Source organism: Tamandua tetradactyla, chromosome Y (genome assembly GCF_023851605.1).
Source record: "Tamandua tetradactyla isolate mTamTet1 chromosome Y, mTamTet1.pri, whole genome shotgun sequence".
NCBI lineage: Eukaryota > Metazoa > Chordata > Mammalia > Pilosa > Myrmecophagidae > Tamandua > Tamandua tetradactyla.
Window position 1 is genome coordinate 16,232,498 of NC_135354.1, and position 22,860 is coordinate 16,255,357.

Genomic DNA, 22,860 nt, shown 5'->3' on the forward strand with positions numbered 1-22,860 from the left:
TTACTTTGTAAATGAGAACTGTAAGAAGATAAAAATAATCAGTGCTTCTAACCCAGTCAAGGAGATTTAGTATAAAACCTATACTATTACCTGTTCTACTTTCCTTTTTTTATTTTGACATAGGTAGGTCTGGGAATCAAACCCTGAGTACATTGCATTTTTATATAAAATCTTGTATGCTAGTCTAGGCTTTAGCAAATGATTAAATAGATGCGTAACATCTGATTAAAGTGCAGAAAATTGGAATATCCAGGCCTCTGCTTTCCCTACATGTTATAGTGTAGAAACTCCTTTCCAAATTTTGAGTTTCTTAAACAAAAGTACACTTTTAAAGTACACTTTTCTTAGCAGAACTTGATTGTGAAGAAATGATAGCAAAATATAGGGGTGTCAAAGCTATAAGAAACATTAGCACATTTTGGGGATAAGTTTTAGGGCAGAGATTGGTCTTGAACAGAATAGGAAATACTTAAAGATTGAGGGGAAGGAAGTGAGAGTGATATAAGTTTATACACTTGATTTTAAGAAATTGACAGATTATCAGTTTATCTGATAATTTTGTGTGTGTGTGATATCAAGGCTTGCATAATCCTCTGTTGATGAGGAAAGTGGGATAAGGATCTGTCTGCAAACAAGTGAAGAGTTTTGTTGAGTTGTATAATTTGTCACTGCATGTGAAGGTAGGTCCAGGTGTAGAAACAGTACTGATTTCTTCTAGAACTGAATCTTGCAGAGGAATTTTGGCACTCTGAACAATTAAGGGTAGTCAGCTTATAACATTGGCAAGCTGAAATTATTTTTATGCACATCAAGGAGTGGTCCAGATAAGGAGCAAATATTAAGCAAAAAATTCTTAATATTTTTGAAATTTAGTGAATTAAAATTCTTTACCCTAAGTAAAATGGTTAACTTTTTCAGATTAACCAGGCTACTCATGATCAAGCAGTGGTGCTACAGAGTGCTCTTCAGAGCATTCCTAATCCTTCATCTGAATGTATGCTTAGAAATGTATCCATACGTCTTGCTCAGCAAATATCGGATGAGGTTAGTGTTCACATTTTGAAACTCATGTTTTGGATCACTGAATCTTATTATTTTTGAGCCTGTTAACTCATAAATAAAGGTTATTACAAACTTGAACCCAAACTTTCTTTGATCTCTTCAGTTTTCTTTGTCTTATTTTAGTAAAGTTTCATAAAGGTGCATACCATCTATTATGCTTTAATGTTATATGGTGTATAATTAGAAAATAATTATTTAGACTTTTAAAACAATTAAGAGTCACTTTGAATAAATTGGATCAAATTAAATCATACAGTGACAGGTATAAGCTACATACAGTGAAAAAACTCAACATTTAGTCAGCCCTAGAAGTTTCATCAGGTCTTATACCTGCTTTTGTCTACCCTGGACCCAGACAAACACCAATTTGCATTTTTTCACTATAATTTTCATTTTCCCAAGTTTTATATAAATTGATTCATAACACATGTACTCTTGGGTTTCCGGTTTTCAGTGAGCAGATTTTAAAATTTGTCTATGTTTTTTATGTAACTGTAGATTTTTTTCCATTTGAGTAATATTTCATTTTGTAGATATGCCACATAGATTTAATCCGTTGGTCTGTTAATGGACACATCGCGTATTTCTAAGTTTTTTATTACTGTAACTTAAACATTTATGAGTGTTTATGAGCAAGTCACCCTTGTTTTCTCTGCATGTGTTTCCTTTCTCTTGGGTGTATACCTAGGAGCATAATGGGTGGCTAATTTTTCTACTGTTTTCAAAATTCTTATGAAAAATATTGTGCAGAGCCAAATTTTAATCAGAAACCTACTTGATGAGTATTGCTGTTAAATGCTGTTAATATGTATATCTTATATGACTTTATATTAAGATTCTAAAAAATGGGACAAAGGAAAGTTTAAGGCTTGTAGACGGAAGAATGATTATTTCTTTATGGTCATTATTAATACTTTAAAAAAAATTTGTTTTTCAGTTATTACATTTCATTATTTTATAGGACTTTTCATTACTTACTCTTTTTTGCAGGCTTCAAGATATATGCCTGATATTTGTGTAATTAGAGCTATACAAAATATCGTCTGGGCATCAGGATGTGGGGCACTAGAGCTTGTATTTAGCCCAAATGAGGAGATCAGTAAAATGTACGAAATGGTAAGAATTTTGACAAATAAATTCCTTTTAAATAAATGTGGTATGACTAAATTTTCATTATGTCTACCATCTTTAAAGATTGTCACTTAGTTTAAAATTAAATAATACTGTAGTTAGGATGAAAATATGAAATTTTATGTATCAGTGATACATGTGTTTGTCTTTTTATTTAAAGAAAACTTTTTTGTTGTGTGTATGTATTTGGCAGAGATGGGGCACGAATTGTTTTTTTTCCTTCATATCTGGGTCAGATGGGCTTGTTCCATCATGAATTTGCTGCTTTTCATACTCGATGCTTTTTTGTACTTTGCAAATTAGGTCACCACTACACCTTGTGTATCATGGCATTTAAATTTTACTTTTCTTTTATTTGGTACTTTTAGAGCTATCAAAAGCAGAAAGATGGTCTCCCATTTAGGTGTTATCTTTTCTTTTGGGTTAAACAAGTTACTTTCAAAATGAGAATGTAGTTGACTCTTTTCCGTATCACATTTACCTGTCCTGTTAGATAGATACCTCTTTATATTTTGTAGAAAGACAATTATGGAAACCTACTTTTCAAATTCTGAAGAGCTTGTATTTTATGGGCACTGTTACTGATTTTTAGAGCATATGATATTGTCCCATGGTATCTGTCTCTTAACTAAAGTGCTGTATGTTCATTCAGAAAATGCTTTTATCACTTGTTCTGTTCCAGACATATATCATAGTTTCTGTAGTTTGATTAGTAGAGATGGTAAAAGTTATTAGCTACTTATTTGGGAATATTATAGGTTGCAAAAGTTTTTCATTCCCGCACTCAAGACTTAATTAACAACAGATTACTTTATGTCCCTATATATTTGCCCTCCTACACATTTCATACATATAGAATCATACAGTAGCCTTTCTTTTGTGAATGAGTTCTTCCACTTAACAAAATGTTTTAAGGCTCATCCGTGTTGAAGCACATATCAATACTTAATGCCTCTTTATGGCTGAAAATACTCCTTTGTATGGATTGTTTATTTATAAATAAATAAATACAAAATGTTATTTAAACCAAATTTCAGCGAATGGATGTCTGGGCCCTATCTTAAAAAAAGTCTCCCATATCCTTTGTGAAAATTTTTTTAAAGCAAACACTTTTTTAATAAAGTGGTATTCTCGGTAAGCAAATCAAGGATATCAAAGTGCAGTACAGAGATTCTTGAGGAAAAGTAATGCTTGATGTGTAGAGATATGCCATCCATTCCCAGAACAGAACAAGATAGTAGATGATATTTGACTTTTCCTTAATATGTACCTTTAATGCTCTTTGGAACATAGTTGAAAAGTTCACAAAACTTAGGGTGAAGAAGCTGAGGCCAACTGATTTTTATGAGGAAGTAAAATTTAAATGCTAATTAGAAGGTGTGTGAATTTTTTTATAAATGCATATCTATTTAATTTGCTCTTACAATAATTTTACAGAACAAAAATACAGGCAGTGAGCCAGTCATGGAAGATGAACAGATTTGCTGTGAAGCATTGGAAGTGATGACATTATGTTTTGCTTTAATTCCGACAGCCTTAGATGTCCTTAGTAAGGAAAAAGCTTGGCAGACCTTTATCATTGATTTACTATTGCACTGTCACAGCAAGTAAGTGATTATTTAATTTGTATAAGGTTGACCCTGTTCTTTTTAAGTAGAATTGAGTGAATTTTTAACAGAATTAATTCCATAAATCAGGTATACCAAAAGTCAAATCAGGAAATCTTTTTGTTTTCCAATATTTTCTTGAAGTTTTAAGAACTTTTGTTTAAAAAGTAGAGTTTCACTTAAGCTTACATTGTTTTGATGTTAACAGAATACCAGCATTAATTTTTAATGCATTTATTAATTATTTAATTCAAAATTCATTTTCATCAAAAGGGTATATGTTTTAGCGCAAGCCCTTTAAAAATGTGATTAAAATACTTAAATAGGGCATTAGCCTTGTAACTTCGTTTCCCAGATATCAGGTATTTTGGTACTGTCATAAGTGGATGGTGTGGTCTGTTTATTTTAGTGATGCTGCTCATTCCGTTCATGATGCAGGGATTTTTATCTTAAAATAGAGTTTGATTTCATATATGATAGTTAGGAAATATATTTCATTAAGAAAATGTCTTTAAATAAATACCTAGAAAAAGGACTAGATAAACAATGTGGTTAATGGAAAAAGTGTCTTCCAAGGATCAGGAACAACGAATTTAAAGCTCCTGGAACAAATGTTCTTGACCTATTAAAAAAATATATAAAGCAGACAATTATGAGAGGTGAGTTTAGTGAAGTAACAGGCAACTGTATGCTTATATATATAGTTTCATAATCAGTGTAAGGATGTGTTTTTAAGTAGGGTCTCCTGCTTTACTCTACCAATTGATTATTATTTAGGCAATATGTATTTCTATCTTACAAACTTTTCCATTTTAAACATTTTGAAGAATACAGTTCACTGTTAACTAAATTTATAGTATTACACGTCTATCAAATTTTCCAAAACCAAACTTTCCATCACTCAAAATAGAAACTCTGTATCCATTAAGCAGTTAACACCCTATTTCCCTCCCCTGAAATACTGTTAATCTGTAACCTGCTTTGTTTTTATTAATTTTCTTGTAAATACTTCATGAAAGTCAAATCATGCAATCTTTGGCCCTTTATGTCTGCCTTATATCTCTTATTATAGTGTTTTCAAAGTGTCATATCATGCATTAAGACCTCATTTCTTTTTACATGGAATAATATCATACTGTTTTTCTAGTTATCTGTTGATGGACATTCAAATTCCTTCCAGCTTTTGACTATTATGAATAATGCTGTAAATATCCATGTACAGATATCTGTACAAGTACTGGTTTTCAATTTCTTGGAACATATACCTAAAACATGGGACTGCCAACGCATATGTGAATTTAACCTTTTGAGGAACCACCACAGCAGCTGCACCGTTTTACATTCCCACCAGCAATGGATGAGTTGTTCATTTTTCTCCATATCCTCTTCAGCATTTGTTACTTTCCATTTTAATAGTATCCAGTCAGATAGGTGTGAAGTAATAATGTCCCTATGGTTTTTATTTGCATTTCCATAATAAATAATGAAATTGAGTATATGCTCATGTTCTTTTGACCATTTTGTATATCTTCTTTGTAGAACTGTCTGATCAAATCCTTTGCCTAGTTTTTATATTAATAAAAATTTTTTATTTTTATATTTTTTTGTCTTTTTGAGTGGTAGAAGTTATTTTATATTTTAGATATGAATTCCTTATCAGACATATAGTACCACATATTTTACCCATTTTGTGGATTGACTTTGGATCCATAAAAGTGTTTTATTTTGATGAAGTCCTGTTTAACTGTATTTTCCTTCCTTGCTTTTCTTTGGTATAAAATTTAAGAAACTTTTGTGGTATGTAATCCTCTTATTATGCAATTGGATATAGTTTGCTAATTTCTGTGAGGATTTTTCAGTCTGGAATCTTTCTTGTGAAATTGTAATGCTGTTGTCATAAAATATGTTGAGAAGTGTTCACTTTTAATGTTTTGAAAGAGTTTTAGAAATACTGATATTGGTTCTCTCAATGTTTGCTAGAATTCACTAGTGATGTCTTGTGGTTATGGACTCTTCTTTGTTTACTCTTCTGATGAGTTTTCTTTGTTCTGTAGTCAATTGTGGTCATTTGTGTGTTTGTGAAAATCTGTCCATTTCCTCTAACTTACCCAATTTATAGGCATACAGTTATTAATGTTATAGTCAAATGTTTTTTATTTCTGTAAGTTTAATAGGTAATTTCTCCCCATTCATTCCTGATTTTAATTATTTGTAATCATTAATTTTTTGCTTTTTCAGACTAGTGAATTTATTAACTTTTCAAAGAGCCAGCTTTTGGTATTTATCTCTGCCTTAATCTTTGTTAAAATCCTTCCTTCTGCTTACTTTAGTTTGCTTTCTTTTTCTAATTTCCTCTGAGCGTTGCTTCCTCTGTGTCCTGTAAGATGTTTTCATTTCTAAATATTTCTTTCTTTTCCTTGTGCCTTCTTAGACTCATTTATTGTTGACTTGTAATTTTTTCATTTCTTCCTGTGCTGTTGATGTCTACCTTCATTTGTAGAAGAATACATTATAATTTCAGTCTTTTAAAATTAATTGAGACTTGTTTGGTGACCTATCATGTGGTCTTTTGCTGAGAATAATATAATCTATATGCACTTGAAAGAATGCACATATTCCCCAGACAGTATTCTTCTGTTTGGAGAGGGTACTGCTTTCTATACATAGATGTAGTTAGATCCACTTCATTTTTGGTTTTGTCCTGGTTCTTCATTTCCTAGTCAGTTTTCTGTATGGATGTTGTATCCTTGAGAAAAATGGTATATTGAAGTTTCTAATTAAAATAGTTGATTTTTCATTTTTCTGTTGTTCATTTTTCTCCGTATCCTCTTCAACATTTGTTATTTTCTGTTACTGGAGTTCTATCAGTATCTGCCTCTAGTGTTTTGGGGCACTGATCAGGTGCATAAATGTTTAGGATGTTTCTTTTCATTGAGTTGATGTTTTTAATTAATATAGCATCCTTCTTTGTCTCAAGTAAGTTTTTGACTTAAAGTCAAAATTAGAATAGGTTGCCTGGCTATATTTTGGTTACATGGAATTTTTATTTTCATTCTTTAGCCTTCAGTTTTTTGTAACTTTGGGTCTAAGCTGAGTTTCTTTTAAACAACATATGGGGGTTCCTGCTTTTTTATTTATTTTTGACTAACTGTATATTTTGATTAAAAAGTTTAATCCATTTATATTCAGTGTAATAACTAATGAAGAGGACTTAAGTTTCTGCCTTTTTATCCCTCTTTTCCTTTATTGCAACCTTCTTTTTGCATAGCAGATCTTGTGAGATGAAACTGATGATCTCTTTCTCATTCCCAAACACATATATATTTTTCTTTTAATTACTTGTTTTATAGTTGCCCTGCAGTTTGAATTAGACAACTTAAACCTATGTCCTGCTAAGTTAACTTCAGTAATATACGAATTTGCCGTTCCTGTGCCCTTTTACCCTTTCTGTGTTTTTATCCCATATTATCTCTTTATATTTTGATTTTCTGTTACTTGTGTGATTATTTCTTACTGTTTTATTCTAAATTTTATAGAATTTACACACTCAGAATTGTGTACTGAGAATATCATACTACTGAGTTTTACCTTACCTTTATTCTTCATTTCTTCATAGTGTTCCAGGCTGCTGTCTCTTGTACTTTCTTTTCAACCTGAAAAACTCCCTTTAGCATTTCTTATAAGGCACTACTCTTGGTAATAAATTCTTTCAGTTTTTGTTTCGCCTATGTCTTTAACTTGTCTTCATTTTGGAAGAACACTTTTGCCAGATAAGAAGTCTTGCTGGTACATTTTTCTCTTTCAGTACTTGAAATATGTCACACCACTGCTTTCTTCTGTGGTTTCTGATAAAAAATTGATATGTGGTCTTTTTGCATTTCCCTTAAATGTGACTACTAGCTTTCCTCTTGCTTCTTTCATAATTCCTCTGTATCTTTGATTTTCAGTATTTTGGTCAGTGCATATCTTGGAGTAGGTCTGTTAGGGTTTCTCCGTTCTGGTGTTTCTTGAGATTCTTAGATGTTTATATATATTCATGTCTTTTGTCAGATTGGATAAAATTCTCAGCCAATGTTTCCTCACATTATCTTACTGCCCTTTTTCCTGTGTTTCTCTTTTTGGGATTTCCATATGGCTTGGGGATTACTTTATATTGTCCTACAGGTTTCTTAGGCTCTGCTCACTTACTTTTTATTCCTTTCTCAGTCTATCTTAAGTCTGTATAATTTCAGTTATCTCATCCTCTACTTCACGAATTGTTTTTTTTCTGCCTGCTAAAATGCACTGTTGAACACTTCCAAGATATTTTAATGACCGTCATTGTGATTTTCATCCCCATAAGTTATGTATGTTCTGTTTTGAACTTCTTTTTTTTTTTTTCATGGATGGCCTTCTTTGATACCCTTTTGTTCTGTATCATATATTCCTTTCGCTCATTGAACAGGTTTAGATGGTTTGATTGAATCCCTTTGATTACTTATTCTGACGTCTTTGCTTGTTGTTTTTTTTGTTCACTTTGAAGAGCCATCTCTGCCTTTTTCTTTGTTCCATGATCTTGTAGTCTGGGTTATTATTTTGATGTACTTAGTTTGGAAGTCAATTTCTTTCTCCTGCTGAAGTTTATTTATTTATTTATTTACTTATTTTCGCATGGGCAGTATCAGGAATCGAGCCCAGGTCTCTGGCAAGGCAGGTAAAAACTCTGTCACTGCACCACTATTGCCTGCCCTCTTCCTGCTTAAGTTTTAATGTAGGTTGATTGTATGTTAAGGCTCTTCTTCACTAGTCCATGGTTAACAATTTGGTTTTTCTCAGATCTTTTTCTGCTTGCTTCTTAAACTGCATTATTACTGACTTTCAAGATTACCCTAGTATGTTTGATTGTTTCCCCTCCAGGAAACTTTCCTTTTCTCTGTTCTTCCTCTGGGAGTACTGTGTTGTTCTTTTTTTTTTTTTGAAATAGATTTTCCTTTCCAGTGACTATGATTTACTTAAACTCTTTTCCTGCAGTTAGTGCTGCTGTTTTATTCTTTCAGCACTGAGACTGCAGTGCCACAGAGACTGAGTTTCCCTTTTCTGTGCCTCTTTTCTACTTCTAATAGCATCCTTATTAGGGGATCGTGCTCCACAGAGCCAGAAATGGTTAGTGTTCAACATACTCAGTTGTTTTAGTTTAAGTGCATCATCATTGATGGCCCAGGTTGAGAGAATTCACAAATTGACAAAAACTGTTCCACCACAGGTTGCTCTGGTTTTTGGGGAGCTGCCTTAAATGCACATGTACACCAACTGCTGGGGACCAGAGTGAGTCTGTGTTGCCTTAGGTCCTTATGCCTTAATTTTCACTGGCATCTTAAGTTGCTTCAGTAGATAAATAGCCTATAGTTGGATCATCCCTTCAAATCTCATTGTCAGTCGCTTCCTTTTAACTTGAGAATTTAATCATTTAAAGTTATTACTCTTAAGTCTAGACTTATTTTTGCTATTTGCACTGTTTTACATGTTTATCTTAATATTCTTACCATTTATTCCTCTTTACTGCCTACTTTTTTCTTCACTTGATATTTATAACTAATTTTTTTCCTTTGTGTATTTTTTTCCCAACTGTTACAAATGTATAATACAACATATATGCAACGCAAAGAAAGAAAATAGCAATAGTTTTCAAAGTACTCTTCAACAAGTAGTTACAAGACAGTTTCCAGACTTTGTCATGGGCTACCATAGTCATCATCTTGGATTTTTCTATCTAGCTGCTCCAGAACATAGGAGGATAGAACGAATAAATACCTTTTTTCTATATCATCACAGTTGACTTTTTGTTTTCTTTTTCATGAAAAATAACATGGAAAAGCCGTAGATTTCAAAGCACAGCACAACAATTATTTGTAGAACAGATTTCAGAATTTGGTACAGATTACAACTCCACAATTTTAGGTTTTTATTTCTAACAACTTTACGATAATGAAGACTAAAAGAAATATCAACTTAATGATTCAGCAGTCATATTCATTTATTAAACATTACTTTCTCTGTAATTGTACCATCACCTTGGATGAGACTGTCCCTCTCTTTAGGGAATTTGGGCTATGCCCATTCTGTTTCATGTTGGAAGGAGCTGTCAGTAATATGGAAAAGAAAGATAAAACTAGCTAATGTTCTAGAGAGGCCGGGCCCTCTAGATTTCAGGACTTAATCTGATCCAGGGACCTGTATGGAGGTTGTAGGTTTCTGGAAAGTTCCCCTAGTGCATGGAATCTTTGTAGAATCTTATATAATGCCCTGGGTACTCTAGAGGATTGGCTGGAATGCTTTTGGTTAGGGTTTGGAAAGTTATGATAGCTAGTGACTTTCAACTGAAGCTTGCATGAGAGTGTTGTCCAGGTAGCCTCTTGAATCTATTTGACTCTTTCAGCAACTGATACTTTATTAGTTACACTTCTTTTCCCCCTTTTGGTTAGGACGGCATTGTTGACCCCATGGTGCCAGGGTCAGACTCAATCCAGGAAGTCATATTCCATGCCTCCAGGGAGATTTTCACCCCTGGATTTCATGTCCCACATAGCGAGGAGGGCAGTCATTTTCACTTGCACAGCTGGGCTTAGAGGAAGTGAGGTCATATCTAAGCAACCAAGAGGGACCCCAAAAGTAACTCTTAGGCATGCCTATAGGTAGTCTAAGCTTTTCTGCTACCTATGTAAGTTTCACAAGAGTGAGCCTCGTGATTTGAGAACATGGCTATTGATTTGGCCATATTTGTCACGGTATCTATGTTTGACACAGTATCAGGGGTTTCCCTGGTGGTGAAGTTGAACAGTTCCATATTTTTTCTCCAATCCTTCAAGGTACTTTGCCAATACTTTTTGATTATCTACTTAATATATTCTAGGAAGTATCCAGGCATTACATTAAGCTATACAGGATTAAAGGCCCTCATTCTTATTCTGGGTTCTCTGTGTTTCAATTGTTCAAATGAGCTATCCAGGCAGGTTGAGTTTAGATTATGTGCTAAAGAAAATTTAGTTTCCAGACAAAATAAACCTTTCTTACTTTGGTTTCAAAGAGTAGTTATAGGTGTGCTTCTAAAATATAGACAATGTCTTCCTTACCCCTGTGTTATGAGTGACCTTAGTCCTGATTTATCAGCTTTATTCTTATCTCTAAATAATAGGTTATACATATATCAAAGAACTTGAGAAATTATAATTACCACTCTGGATTAAATGTGTCTGATATAAGACCTTATAATCTAGGACCCTGTTTTCTTATAAGCTTTTTCTAAAGGAGATCATACAATAATTGTTCTTTCATTTCTGGCTGTTTTGCCTCTCCAAATATTCCTCAGTTTTATTTACATCGTTGCATGCCTCATGATTTCGTTCCTTTTTGTAGTAGCACGATATTTGATCATATATATACTCCATCGTTTGTCAGTTTACTTCCCAGTCAATGCATCCTTCAGCCATCTGCATTCAGTATACATCACATATGATACCCAAAATCAAAAGTCCATAAACACTCTCAATTTTAGATAATTTTATTGTTCCCGAGAGAAGCATAATCAGATTTTTCTATCTTTCAAATAGATTTCTCAACAAATAGGAAATCTAAACTTTCCTGCAATTCTTACCACTCCCCGTATTTACCCCTGCTTTTGCTGTAGTACTTCTAATGTTTTCCTTTTAAACATAGGCATAGCATGCAATAGCAGTTTTCCCCTATATCCTGGACTTAAACACTCTTTGTACATAAATCATACTTTTGAAGTAGTTCTTACAAGAACTTATTTGTATTTCTACTGTTAATTAATGCAATTCCTAGTGTCTGTACAACCCCTTTCATTCATGTTTACCTTCAATATAGTAATATTGCATATAAACCCATTAGAGAACCACTTTCACTTCTACTTATTCCCTTAGATTTTAGTTCAACCTTATTAGCTAACCATTCACCCATCTCTAACTTCTATGTATTTTTAAATGCCCTATATTCTGTATTATGAGCCTCTAATTTTACCTTTACTGTGAACATAAAAGTGGAGTCATCCTTTTGTGTCTGGCTTGTTTTACTCAGCATTATGTCCTCTAGGCTCATTCATCTTGTCTTGTGCTTCAGGACATCTTTTTTTTTTCCAAATAGAAGAACTTCCTTCAGTATTTCTTGTAGAACCGGTTTCTTGCTGAGAAATTCTTTTAGGATTTGTCTGCAAAAATTTTAGTATCTACCTCAGTTCTGAAAGACAATCTGGAAGTCTTTCTCTTTCAGGATCTTAAATATTTCATACCACTGCCTTCTCACCTACATGGCATCTGTTGAGTAATCTTAACTCAGTCTTTTGTGTTTACCCATGTATGTAGTAGAATGTTTTTCTCTTGATGCTTTTAGGATTTTCTGCTTCTCTTCAACATTTGACAGACTGATTAGTATGTGTCTTGGGTAAGGCCTATTTGTATTTATTCTAGTTAGAGTTTGTTGACCTTCTTTGACTTACATATTTATGTCCTTTATAAGGGTTGGGAAATTTTCCCCTATTATACTGTCAATTAATATTCCTGGCCCTTTACTTTTCTCTTCTCCTTCTTGGCCACCAGTGATTCTTGTATTTGTGCACTTTGTTTTGTCTATCATTTCCCTGATACCCAATTTTAAGTTTTCCATCTTTTTTGCTATTTGTTGTTTTGAGTGTTTGAAATCAGTTTTCCTGTCCTCTAATTTGCTAATTCTTGTTTCTGCCTCTTCAAATCTGCTGCTGTATCATTTTTTTTATCATGTAATATAACGTATATACAAAGCAAAGAAAAAGTCGATTCATGTACAGTCTTTGTAAATCTGTATGTTTAGAAACTACACTCTTTTTACACAAATCATAATATTGAAGTAGTTCTTGTAAAGAGTTATAATATTCATGTTAATCAATGGGACACATACTCTAAACAACCCCTTTCAATCTTGTTCACCTCCAATTTGGTAATATTATTTATAGATCCACTAGAGAATCGCCTTCACTTCTGTCTGTGATGCGTTGCAGAGCAGGTATGCGTGCAGTTTGGGGATGCTGTGCTGGTGCCTTTGAATGTGGGTGCTCAGCAGTGGGGAGGATGTGGCTGTGTGGGTGCATGGGTCTGGGAATCAGGTCCCTTTGTGCATAAGCAGACATTAGGGCTTGGGTCCGGGGTTGCGTCTGCATGGGCTGGGGGTGGATGTGGCCCACTGGGCAGGTTATGCTTGCCCAGAGATGGGGAATGTGATGGGGGTTATGGGGTGCGAACAGTGCTTTGCACATGTGGAGATCTGAAAGAACCATAAACTGAAGTACACAGTGCACAGAGCTCAGGAGAGCAAGGTGGCCCTGTGTGACTGTGGGCTGGAGTGGGTATAGTCTGGATATGGAGGTAAGACACGTAGCCTGTATGCCAGCCAACTACAGCGGGCAGGGAGAGAGAGATAGGGCTTGGGAGGGACAGGGTGAGACTACATTTTTGCTGCAGAGGTGGGTTGGTGTGTAGGGCAGTCCTGTGTGCCTTTGGGGTAGGGGTGTCGTGTGGGTACGTGCATGGGGGGGGGGGGTAGGGGATTGGTGGGACGGTGTGCTTGGAGCGCAAGGAGGTGTGGCACCTGATGGAGTTCAGGTGTGTTATGTGTAGAGTGAGTCACGAATCATGGGACTGCACTGGTTATGAGGGTAGTATGTTCATGAAACACAGCTTGGCTTATTTCCTAGTTCCCGTTTCCCTGTCCATGCACTCCTGAGGGATCCTGGCATCATATTAGGCTTTTCCCACCAGATGGACAATATCCGGTTCTTTGCTTCTCAGTTCCTCAGCTTTTGCAACCATGGCTGCCCTTTGTGTTGCAGAAGACCATCCCAAGTCATTTATGCCCTGGAATCTGTCTCATTTACCCTCACTTTGCTTCTCTAACTCTTCCTTAGAGCAGGGTTGAACTCGACCCACCTATTCCACCATGTTCCAAGAACTCTCTTTGTGTAACTTTTAAAGATATTTTTATTGTGGTTAATATGGAAATTAACTCCTAAGTCTTTACTAAAATTGTTTGAATTAATACCATCTTAACATCACTGTTATACACCATTTCTGTAATCATTAATCCCTTTTTGTCTTATTACAAATTTTGTCTCTATAGTTTGGGGGCAATATGTGCTCTAAAAGATTGACCTATTAACTGTTCCTTCAGTTTTATTTTTTATCAGGTAAGAAATAAATTTGTAGTTACAATATCCCAAAACACAGTATGTTGACATCTTTATTTATCTGTGTAGTGACCTTTACTAGAGGTGTTAATTTCTTCTGATATCTTTGAGTTACCATCTAGTGTCCTTTGAACCTGCACAACTCCTTTTAATAGATATAATAGGACCAATCTAGTGGTGACCTCAGGTTTTGTTTATGTGCAAATGACTTAATTTCTCTCCCTTTTTGACGGACTGTTTTGCCGACTATAGAGTTCTTGGTTGACTTTTTTTTTTTCCAGCACTTAAAATATGTCATCCCAGTTAACCCAGTTTTCTTGACGTCACTATTTCTGATGAAAAATCTGGATTTAACCTTATTGAGGATCTTTTGTAATTTCTTATTACTGAATTTCTCATTTTGTTCATATCTCATTTCATGATTTGCTTTAGTTCTTTATTCGTGTTTTCTTTTACCTTGTTAGTTGTATGTGTGTTTGTGGGCACTTAGGTCCCTTGCTTTTAGCTTGTATTCTAGTTATATGGCAGAAATTTTCTTCCTAATTAGGAGCTATATGATACAGAAGGCAGAAAAAGGTACCTCTCCCAACCTTTGCAGATTGACTGTGGGCTTGTGTACTCTTTCAGCACTCAGTCAACCTTGCACTGATCCAAAAGACCAGTCACTAGTGAAATCTTAATCTCTTCTGATGTTTTTATCTGAGCATACCTCTTGCCAAGGCATGTATTTAGTCTTAAAAATTCTCCTCTGTATACCAGCACTTAAAATGTCACTTTTTCTCTGTAAATTTTTTAGGTGTTCCCAAGAGCTCTGTTGTATTTCTCAGCAATATCTTTCCCCCTTATGGCTGTGATTTGTTTTCCTAAATAGTTTTAGCAGTCGTGCCACCCTCTTCAACAGGTAAAACTTTGTGCCACCAGATAGATGGTTTGCAGTAAATATTGCATATACCCCAATTTGTGAATAAAGTATTTCCTTCCCCCCACTTCCCTGGACCAGTGGATCTGCTTTGAGAGCTCTGAATGCCTCTGCACCTAAGAAGGGGTGTGATAAGAACTAGTAAAATTGCTACTAGATTTCTATTTTTAAAGTTTTTCTTGATTAAAAATTTGGTTGGTTGCTATAAACCGTTGAATAGTTTCCTAAGTTAAGAGAAAATTGGTTCCCATGTTTTTTGTTTTTTTTTTCCCCAATGTTTCTGTGGTGATAGGGATTTTGTATTTTCATACTCCACTCTCTTACTGACATCACTTACCATTTATAAAGATTTTACTCTGTGTAAATCTTCAAGTCATTCATGACTACTCTGTGAATGTAGTCATTCATAGCTGCAGGGTAGAGGCTGAGAACACTGCTAATTATTGTACACTGTGCAAGATAGCCTCCCAGCCCTACCCTGATTGAAATAGGAAGCTATGTTGGTTTTTATCAGAAGAGTGATATGGTATGACTTAGTATTTTAAACAATTTACTTAAGATAGTTTTTCACAAATTGACAAGCCATAGGTATTTGTGTTGTATGCTCCTTGTGTTTCCTTAAGCGCAAGAACATTTGTATTTTAGACAACTTTTGAGCCCCTTTAGTGGGTTCAAGTTTGAAGTCAGATCAGTTAACCTGTGATTTACTGAAACCAAGGCATATTTTCTCTCTCTCCCTCTCCCTCTCCCTCTCCCTCTCTCTCTCTCTCTCTCTCTCTCTCTCTCTCTTTGGTTAAACTGATTAACATGCCTGTGAATAATTTTTCTGGGATAATGAGATCTAAGACAACTTCCATTTCTAGGGTCCTGAAGGGAGAGGAAGAAGAGAACTCATCTTTGGTTTTTGAAAGCTACGTACCTGTTCTTTGTATAGCACTACAAAGGTTTACAGATTTCTGGAAGACATACATGAGATTTATATATACATGTTCACACTTCATATCTATTTATGTTCTTTGGTCATATATTTCCCAATTTATATTTATCTTAGTTTCTACTAATTTTACCAATCTCTTTTATCAGAAACCATCTTTTTGAGGATGATGTAAGGTTAGCAGGATTTTTACTTAAGTTGTTGAGTAAGCAGTACTTAAAAAACTTCTTCCATCTGAGAAAAAATTTGAAAGAAGGTGGTATTGTAGTCATATTGTGTTTACTAATACTAATACTCTGTCCTGCTTATTTCAAAAGAGTTGAAAATACTTATAGTTGTACAAATATTAAAACATATGAATGAGGAAATTGAGAGTAGTAGGAAAATTAAAGATAAGATAGAGTGAAGAAAAAGGTTAATGAACTCCTTTACATTTTAACTATAAATTTGTTTTTAAGTTAACAAGAACACAAAAACATCATAGTTATCTGCCCAACTGTCCATTGCATGATTCAGTAAATATTTGAAACCTTATACTTATCATAAACACTGTTGTTGATACCAGATTCTTTATCACCAACAAAGAATAACCCATATCCAGGAACAGCTTACTTTTGTCAAAGAATGATGAGATCACTGTTTCTTATGGGAAATAAAAGGAAAATTGTTTTTATTGTTAAGGGACACCATGCTGGTCAGGCACAGTCTCTAAAGAAGACATTGGTAAATTAAGTTTAAGCTGTTGACATCTGTAGAAAATAAGGTACTAAGCTGAGAGCGTTGTTGATAGAGAGACATGTTCATTGTCCCCCTTAGGTTGATTTTTCAAGCAAAGGCTGACAGTGGTTGATTGCATTGCAAAAGCTTGTTGAGTGGGGTAATTGCTGTTGCTTGATTCAATATATTGATAATTGATTCCAGTGACTATTTGTTACCAAAACTTTAGAACTATAAATTTTCTTCCGAGTTTGTGAAAACTTTTGATTTCTCATATTTCCAGCTTGAAAAACCAATATTTACTAATTCAGTAATTATTCATTGTATGCCTGTGTGCTAGGATCTAGAGATATGGTAGTAAACTAAGTATTTAAATGAATATGTCATGAATATTTTTTTCGTAGAGACACTACAGTGTCTAATAGCAATCGTGGTGATATTCCTCATACTTTGATTAGAGACAGGATTCTTCCAGGGCCTCTCAATATAATGTTTGTTGAATGGTTTTCAACCTTTAGTGTACATCAGAAACATTAGGATAGTTTTTAATCATGCAGATTTCTGAGTCTCTCCCCCAAAGTCTTGATTCAGGAAGTATAGATTCAAGAATTTTCTTCTCTAACGAGTTTCCAGGTTCCCAGGTAAATCTGAGCTACCAGTCCAAGAACTATATTTTGAGAACTATTTTTAGAAGCCAGGAATGGTCTCTAGTTATAGTCTTACTGTTATTGTAATAGAATTTCCACAGGTTGTTTCCTGCAAAGCACAGTTCATCAAAAGCAATTCTGTCAGGGCCAGAAAGATGCATAGGACTTATTAACATCAGCTTGTACATATCTGGATGAGTATTTACAGATTATTCCAGGTAAGGTCTTAAAAGATATCCTGCAAAAACTACATCTTTTATTTATCCACGCTTACTCTAGACGTGGTCCAGACTCAGTTAAGTACATATTAAAGGCTCTATGAGAAATTAAATATTAAAAAACTTTGACTAGAAATTCCTGAAGTCTTGAGTGAGAACTCCTTTATTCAAGGAGTTTACTTAAGTTTTATTCAAAACTAGTAGCTTAATTTCATCTATTCTTTGCTGTTGGCCCAGGACTTTTGGGCAGTGATCTTGTATTTTTCCAATTAATTTATTTCTCCTTTAAATTTAGACCAGTGTTGAAATCATCATGTTAGTCATGAAAATTATGTGTTAAATGCCAAATGTTTTTATTTCAGAACTGTTCGTCAATTGGCACAAGAACAATTCTTTTTAATGTGCACCAGATGTTGCATGGGACAGAGGCCATTGCTTTTCTTCATTACTCTGCTCTTTACCATTTTGGGGGTGAGACATTTTAAATGAGCTTATTAATATAATTGATTCCTAAATGAGGAACATTCAAGAATTTGTATTTTAGCCTTGATTAAAGTTAGATCAGACATATTAATAGGTATTTTAATTTTCTTTACCATTTGTGAACTGATTTTTATTTGACTGTAATAAATACTTTTAAAAAGTATGCTACCTTGGAAGCATAGTAAACAAAGATGTTACTGTTTCATGACATTGATGTAAACTGTTGCCACTTCATACTTTCTGGATTTTTTAAAGAATTGGATGGATTCTAAGCATGTAATTGTGAATTCGTATTCTTAATGTTTCAGAGCACAGCAAGAGAGAGGGGTAAATACTCAGGTGACTACTTCACATTATTACGGCACCTTCTTAATTATGCTTACAATAGCAGTATTAACATACCCAATGCAGAAGTACTTCTCAACAATGAAATTGATTGGCTCAAAAGAATTAGGGTAAGTTAGAGTTAAAAGTTTTATGATTTCACTGTTAACAGATTAAAAATGGGTTTATGATTTCACTGTTAACAGATTAAAAATATAGTTTTAGCAACTATATTAAACAGAAACTTCTAGAGAATAATAAAAAGGGGCAAAATTTATAATTAACATACAAAGATTACTAACTCATGATTCATGGAAAGTATACCTAGCTAGTATTGTGTCAATTTCTTACTTTATTTGGGACATGGAATGCTAATCTTCTGATTTCATCCATCTTAATGTTTTTGGCCTTTTTGCAAATTGTCATCTTTTTTAAAAGAAAATTCTTAAGTTTTCATTAAAACAATACTAACATTTACAGTTAACCATCTGATACTTTTTTCTTATGAAAAATTGTTTTAGACTTCCTAAAAATGTGTAGTTTTTAAAAAATACTTCAGATTAGCATTTTATCAAATACTTCATAAAGCCTACTACTGGAGCAGGTTTTCTCTACCTTGGCATTATTCTATTTTGGTAACCTCTACTATCCATTGTAGGATGTTTGTAAACTTTGCTTGTGTCTGTTCATTTGATACCAATATTATCTGTGTATCTCCCCAATTGTGAAAATAAAAATGGTCTCCGAACATTGCCAGTTGTTCCCTGGGAGCAAAATCAGATCTGTAACTGTTGAAGAGCATTCTAAAGAAGATATAAAAAACCCCAAGGAAGGATGTGGAGGAAATTTATCTGAGCTGTTGTTCCCTTCAGTGCTCTTTTGTTATAACTCCTTTTTTTCTACCCTTTCTCGTGAGTTAGATCTCTGATATCTTACTTTGGCAGGATGAAGTTAAGGAAACAGGTGAAACAAGTGTGGAGGAACCTATCTTGGAAGGCCACCTTGGGGTAACAAAAGAGTTGCTGGCCTTCCAAACTCCTGAGAAAAAGTACCATATTGGTTGTGAAAAAGGAGGTGCTCATCTCATTAAAGTAAGTTGTCTTTTTTATAGTAAACTATCAAAACTATCAAAGCAAAGTATTTAGATACCATGACTCTTTAAATGGTTCTTAGCAAATCTAACATATCTTTGAAATATTCTCTTGATCTTTTTTCCCTATCGTTTACCTTTCAGAACTTTATCTCTGTGAAGTTAAAGTAAATTATAGGTAAATTTATGTATTATTTTATTTGAGAGATTTTTGAAACAATTTTTCAAAAATCAAGCCTCAGAAAAGGGTTTTAAAAAGTGAGTTAAACATTGTACAATTTAGTAAGTCTCAATTTCTCATTTAAAGATGAGGAAAACTTTCTTTTTTGTCAGTTGTGCATCTTTTGATACGTTTCTTGTGTCTTGTAATTCAGAGAATAAAGTATTACTTTAATGCATTTTATTTTTACCCAAATGGGTTTATTTCAGTTCATACCTGATTAAATGAGTATTTATAAATTAATATTTCTTAAGTACTGCATTAGCAGGATTTTTTTGGATTTTTTTAATTTTCAGAGTACACTTCAATAAATAGATACAGAATAGATTCCATAATCTGTTGTGGTTACATTCAACTATTGCAAATTTTTTCCTTCTAACTGCTCCAGAACACTGGAACCTAGAAGAAATTTTGTGTGTGAAAAATATATTTTACTAAAAGGCAATAAATTTCAAAGTGCTTTTCAGGGATTAGTTGTGGAACAGATTTCAGAGTTTGGTATGAATTACTTCCAGCTGCCTAGACTAAGATTCTGTAGACTAAAAAAATTATCAATATAATGATTGAACAATCATACTTTATTTGTTAAACCTTACATTCTCTGTATAGCTCCACCATCACTTTGATTTTCCTCCCACTCTTTAGGGGTATTTGGCTATGGCCATTCTATGTAAAAGGCTGTCAATAATATGGGATGGGAAAAGGAACTAGTTGATGTTCTGGAGAACTGGCCCTTCTTCATTTCAGTACTTATCTGGTCCAAGGGCCCATCTGGAGCTTGTAGGTTTTTGGAAAGTTACCCTAGTGCGTGAAACTTTTGTAGAATTGTAGGATTGGTTTTGGTTGGGTACAGTAAGTTATGATAGGTAGCAATGTCAAAGTGAAGCTAACAGAATAGTGTCTTCCAGAGTAGCTGCCCAACTCTATTTGAATTCTCTAAGCCACCTATACCTTATTTGTTACACTTGTTTTCCCCTTGTCATTCAGGATGGCATTGTTGATCCCACAGTGCCAGGCACACTCATCTGTGAGTCATCTCCCACACTGCCGGGGACAATTTCACCCCTGAATGTCATATCCCACGTAGGAGGGAGGGCAATGATTTCACTTAGAGAATTGGGCTTAGAGAGAGTGAGGCTACATCTGAGCAACAAAAGAGGTTCTCCAAAAGTACCTCTTAGGCATGCCTCTAGGTAGTCTATACTTCCCTACTACCTACATAAGCTTCACAAGAGCAAGTCTCAAGATCCAAGACTATACTTGTTTTGGTGTCCCTAATGGTTGACAAAGTATCAGCATTTCCCTGATAAAGTTTAAATAGTTGGTAAAGTTTAATAGTCTCTTATTTTTTCTCCCATCCTTCAAGGAACTTTGCCAATACTTTTTGACTATTTGCTTAATATACTCTGGGATGTATCCAGGCGTTACATTAAGCTATTTTAGATATTACAGCTTTTAAAGACCATTAAAGTTTTGATCTGGAAAGTTAAAGATTAGATGTGTTTATTAATTGTAGTGAAAATTGTGTTTTGAAGTTGATAATCTGTTAGAAAATCCAAACATTGTTGCAGAAATGTGGAGATCTTAAATTTGACAAATAATCATAGACTCATTGACTTCTAAGAAATATTTTTTTCCTAAAATATGTATTGTTGCTCATAATCCATAATTCTTTTTTTTTTACTTTTTAGGAATTAATTGATGATTTCATATTTCCTGCATCCAAAGTTTACTTGCAATATATGAGAAATGGAGAACTGCCAGCTGAGCAGGCTATTCCAGTCTGTAGTTCACCAAGTACAATAAATGGTGGCTTTGAGCTACTTATAGCATTAGCTGTTGGCTGTGTAAGAAATCTCAGAGAGATAGTAGAATGTTTGACTGAGATGTATTATATAGACACAGCAATAACAAGTAAGTATCTCAAACTGTAAAGCTGTATTTGGGGTTATAATATTTTTACTGTATAAAATTCTGGGTTCCTTTTCTTGTGGCAAATATTCAATTCATTTGTCTTTTTTTTTTTTTAGCAATTTAACTAGTGTAATTAAGCTTTTATAAGCAGAAATATAGGAATATGTTGCTGTAGAAAAATTTTTAAATGTTTATTTTCTGATACCTTCATTCAGATTAAAGTAACTTGGCAAAATGAGTTATTTCACTGATAAATAATAAGATGAAATTTTATCCAGCAAACTTCAGTCTTAAAATTTTAAATGTTTGTTGAAAAATGGTTGAGGCCCTTACTTTGAGGTTATTTAATATAATTATAATCTTAAGGTCTAAAAAATTTTGCAGATCACAATGTAAGAAGATGAATTAAAGTATATTTTATATGTGTCCTCAATTAAAGATTACATCAGTTACATGAAATAAATAGTTCCCTACCAGTCTTACAGATAAGGAACTGAAGCTCTTTTAAAATGGAAAAATAGAAAGTAAAATAAAATAAGAAGTACTAAATCTATGTAGTTTTATATGAATTCAGTGTTTTTGACTTGAATATTCACTGTAAAACTTTAGAATATTTGATCACAGGTTAGGAGTTTCTAGCTAACATTGCTGTTTGACAGATTAGATGTTTAGTTATTCATTTTGTGATATCTAGAGAAAAAGATTGATTTTTGTATTTTTTGTTTGTTTCTTATTAAGTTACATTTTACAGTATACAAAAATAATTAAAAAGTAATTTGCTTCATGCCCATTCCATATTCCTGGGTTCTTTTCTTACTTCTAATTTGTATCTGCCCCCTAATGGTAGTTTTTCTGTATATACAAACTACATAAATAATTTAGTTTTTTTTTAAGCACAATGGGAATATGCTACATGTAGTATTCTTTGTTTTGTTTTGCATTTATAATGTATCTGTTAGTACATAAAAGTCTATCTAGTTTTGCTTATTGGCTAAAATGCTTTCAATTCAGCATACTCTATTTAACTAATCATCTAGACTGTGATTGTTTTTTAGGTTATTTTTTTATTCTAAATGGAGGAAGATATACAATGATTTACATTTTTCATAAACCTTTCTAATTTCTAATCTCGTTGGCTTCTCATAAAAACACTAGTGGATGTATACAATATACCAGTAATGGTCTTTCATCATTTTATGAGAAAGGAAGCACAGTGTTTTTAAGAATCAGAACTGTGGCTTAACCATAAGCTGTGTTCTTTGTGATTAAAACTGAGAAAACCCTACTGTTTTTCATTTGTTTATATAAAGTTACTCCGTAGTGAATTTGAGGGCGCTTGTAAGTGTTACAGAAACATTTTTAAATACTTTCATTTATTTCATTA

At 33.7% G+C, this 22,860-nt stretch overlaps 1 protein-coding gene across 6 annotated transcripts in view; it reads left to right on the plus strand.

Annotated features, from left to right (window-relative positions):
• The window catches only part of LOC143672602 (ubiquitin carboxyl-terminal hydrolase 9X-like), a 179,838-nt gene that overhangs the window by 115,444 nt on the left and 41,534 nt on the right, over positions 1–22,860 (plus strand). For all 6 annotated transcript variants that reach the window (XM_077147219.1, XM_077147215.1, XM_077147214.1 and 3 more), the window contains exons 24-30: positions 919–1,044; positions 2,053–2,178; positions 3,631–3,800; positions 17,808–17,916; positions 18,237–18,383; positions 19,197–19,343; positions 21,254–21,476. In XM_077147219.1, coding sequence (XP_077003334.1) covers positions 919–1,044; positions 2,053–2,178; positions 3,631–3,800; positions 17,808–17,916; positions 18,237–18,383; positions 19,197–19,343; positions 21,254–21,476 — 1,048 coding nt within the window. The remainder of the gene's footprint in view (positions 1–918; positions 1,045–2,052; positions 2,179–3,630; positions 3,801–17,807; positions 17,917–18,236; positions 18,384–19,196; positions 19,344–21,253; positions 21,477–22,860) is intronic.